Source organism: Monopterus albus, unplaced genomic scaffold (genome assembly GCF_001952655.1).
Source record: "Monopterus albus unplaced genomic scaffold, M_albus_1.0 scaffold12.1, whole genome shotgun sequence".
Classification (NCBI taxonomy): Eukaryota; Metazoa; Chordata; class Actinopteri; order Synbranchiformes; family Synbranchidae; genus Monopterus; species Monopterus albus.
Window position 1 is genome coordinate 3011300 of NW_018127892.1, and position 3163 is coordinate 3014462.

At 41.5% G+C, this 3163-nt stretch overlaps 1 protein-coding gene across 4 annotated transcripts in view; it reads right to left on the bottom strand.

Annotated features, from left to right (window-relative positions):
• The window catches only part of LOC109954844 (phospholipase A2, minor isoenzyme-like), a 6246-nt gene extending 5399 nt beyond the window's left edge, over positions 1-847 (bottom strand). For 2 of the 4 annotated variants that reach the window (XM_020590468.1, XM_020590465.1), the window contains exon 1: positions 202-689. Coding sequence is in view for 1 of the 4 variants with exons in the window: in XM_020590463.1 (XP_020446119.1) it covers positions 607-733 (127 nt within the window). In the remaining 3 variants the exon portion in view is untranslated. Of the gene's footprint in view, positions 1-201 lie in introns of all 4 variants that reach the window. The other 2 variants (XM_020590463.1, XM_020590467.1) reach the window with 2 other exon arrangements.
• Positions 848-3163: the final 2316 nt, after the last annotated feature.

Here is a 3163-nt window from a genome sequence, read left to right on the forward strand (position 1 = left end):
CCTGCGTCCTCATATGAGGACCGCACAGCTTGGGTTTCCAAAGCTCAGGACTCTAGAGGTTAATCTCCAAGCAAACACTCAATTACCGCCGGTTCGTTGGTGTTACAGACCACGAAATTGTTTCTACTACGAACACTGTTTGTCCGCAAGTAAGACTTTCGCTGCATAGTTTCTCTGAGGTTTCCCTGCTGCGTGGCTTACCAGTCTGTTACAACGTTTCGTGCAGTGCGTTCCTGCACTTGCTTCTGCTTCCCTCGCCGGCACCATTAAGTCTGGGCCAGTCTCTCTGCAGCAGTCCTCCCTACTGGCCTCTGCTCTCCGTTCCATTCAGCTCCCCTCTCCGGGACCACGCCACCTGGGCCGGCCTCCCTACACTTACTCACCGCTGCAGCACTCCACGCCTGGGCCAGCGCTCCCTCCAGTCGAACCAACGCCAACTCTATTTTCAGTACTATCCACAAGCCCGGCGCCTGTTTTGGGGATTTAAATCGACGGCGACTCCCCGAAATAAAATGTGTATATCTCCGCAACCACACGGTGTATTTGGTTACTCTCGGTGCCAAACGAAAGGGAACACTTGTGAGATTTGTCAGGAGGTGTAAATACCTTTCGATGTTTTGTTTTTGAAGAGTAAATAAAGATGGGACACGGCACAGCCAGTGCTGACGCTCTCGTCATTTGCAGGACAATAGCTTGGTCCCAGATTTCCGCATACAGACAAATGACCCCTCATTGGATTCCTCTCGACCTATAGAATGAGGCTATCGAGTTTGTGACCTTATTGACAGCATCCTGGACCAATGGCAGTCGAGAAGACCGCACCATGGGGGGAGGGGGGGTTTCTTGCCAGCACAAATGTAAATCTGTCCGTGGTGTTAGTGTTTATATTATTGTTTATAGTTTTTTATGTGTTGTTTTTATATTTGTTTGATATGTTAAGTGCTTTGGTCAGCTGTGCTGTGGTAAAGCGCTATATAAATAAAGTTGAGTTGAGTTGAGTTCTCTACAAGCCAGTATAATCCAAAGAACCATGATCCAGCCTCTTTATTTTGACATCATATGTATTGTTAATCCAGTTGTTGTACACAGCTGATATTTGGATTGCTTTGTTGAAACTGGACCAAAAAGTCTTCCTCATTTGTCTGAGCTGTCATTGTATCTTCGTGGATATTTTAGTTGCTGCACAGTGTCTGATCCAACCATACAACCTAAAAACAGGGGTCAAGTGAGGTTTTCTTTGCATGCTCACTTAATCCAGATGACGTTGATTGACTGAGCACATTTAACTAATGTTTTCCTTTCAGGTAACAAATTACAGTAAAACCTTGGATTTCGAGTAACCTGGTCTACGAGTGTTTTGCAAGACAGGCAAAATATTTTGATAAATTTTAACTTGATAAACAAGCGAGGTCTTGCAATACGAGTAGTACGTGAGCTGATGGTTCTCGCTCCTCACGCGTATAGTCAACATCTGTACTGCTAATGGCCCCAAAGAAAAAATAAAGGTTGAAAAGAAAGACGGTAAGAAAAAGGAGATAATTACAGTGAAAGTTTAAAAAGTATGTGTAAAATGTGGGAAACGGTTCAAAATTTTATAGGAAAGCACCACCCGAATAAGGCAGTAGCAGTGCCAACGATAAATCTGTAACAACAATGCAATGTCATATTTCCGCCAAAGTGTCATTGGATAGGTTCCTTGTTAAAGTCGCACAAAAAGAAAAAGATTTCAGCGAGCCAACAGATAGCTCCTCTCTGTCTCTCTCATGCTAGTCAGGATTCTTTTCAGAGATAAAGTGCAGGTTAATTTGTTTTTATTTTGTATTACTGTAGTAAGTTTTATATGAATAAGTGGTTGTGGAACGAATCTGAGTTTCCTTTGTTTCTTATGGGGAAATTCGCTTTGATATACGAGTGCTTTGGATTACGAGCACGTTGCCAGAATGAATTAAACTGGCAATCCAAGGTTTTACTGTACAGTCCTAGAAACAAACCCAAGCTTCTGTTGGTTCATTAACAAAAAAAAAATCACGTAATTTTCCATATTAACTGACTTGAAACTGGATTAAACTAAATGTTTTAAATATGTTTTTAAAGTACAAGGATAAGCACAGCTGGAGCCTCTGCCACAAAAACCCTTCATATGTGTGTAAATAGACAAGAGGGAGAAATTCAGCTGGAAGGCAACATGAGCCTCACTTTATTTTCCTTATGTTAAACTGATGCATAGCGATAAATGAAAATTTGAAAACATTTTTCAAATCCACCATTCTGTTTTTTTAAGGGGCATGGATTTTAACAGTCGGCTTTGTGATCCAGCTTCTTGTTTTCAGGGTTGTATGTGGCCTTAGCAAAGCACTCAGCTGCCGCCCGATCACACTCGCACACAGCAGCCTGGCACCTATCGTTGGTAGCTGGAGAGACAGTTGAGTCAGTGAGTGAGTAGCTGCTCAATCACAAAACATGGAGCACACTTAAAACATAAAGCTAATAGTCTAGTTGTGTAATTATTACAGAGCTTTGTAGTGTGGGTAACAAACCTCAGTCCATGACTGTGTCATTCCTGTGTGTATGTTTCAACACAGCTGCTACTTGCTGTAAAGCATACCTACACACTAGGTTACAAATAGTCTTAAATTTATTGTCAATAAGTGACACTCTGCTATTCACTGAATGCTATCAGTGCTGTTCTTTCAACCAGCCAAAAAAACGTTATTTTTATATAAATACTTTGTTTTTTTTACCTGTGCCACTCAGGGAAATACTGTGTTTATAAACACACACTTGTGTTCATTCCCTTCCAAAAAGCAGGATTCAAAATTTTACGAGATGTGTAATTTTGACCAGTATCATCTCAGAACATTTCCAGTTTAGGTCTTAGAATTTCATCAAGGCATAGCTTCACAGTCATTCAGAATAGTACAAGACTGATGTCTATGTATATGAGTGTGTCAAAGCGCCTCTAGTTTATCCCAGTCACAGTCTTACCTGAGCAGGTCACTTGCTGATTTGAACAGGTGTAACCATAAACCAGGATGTAGGGATGTTGCATAAGGGAGTCACATCCAGACACATTTCTGTTTGTGTCATAGCACTTATCATGAACTTGACAGCACCTGAGAATACAGGGGAAACAGTTCATATCCCAGGCTTATTTTAGAAATGG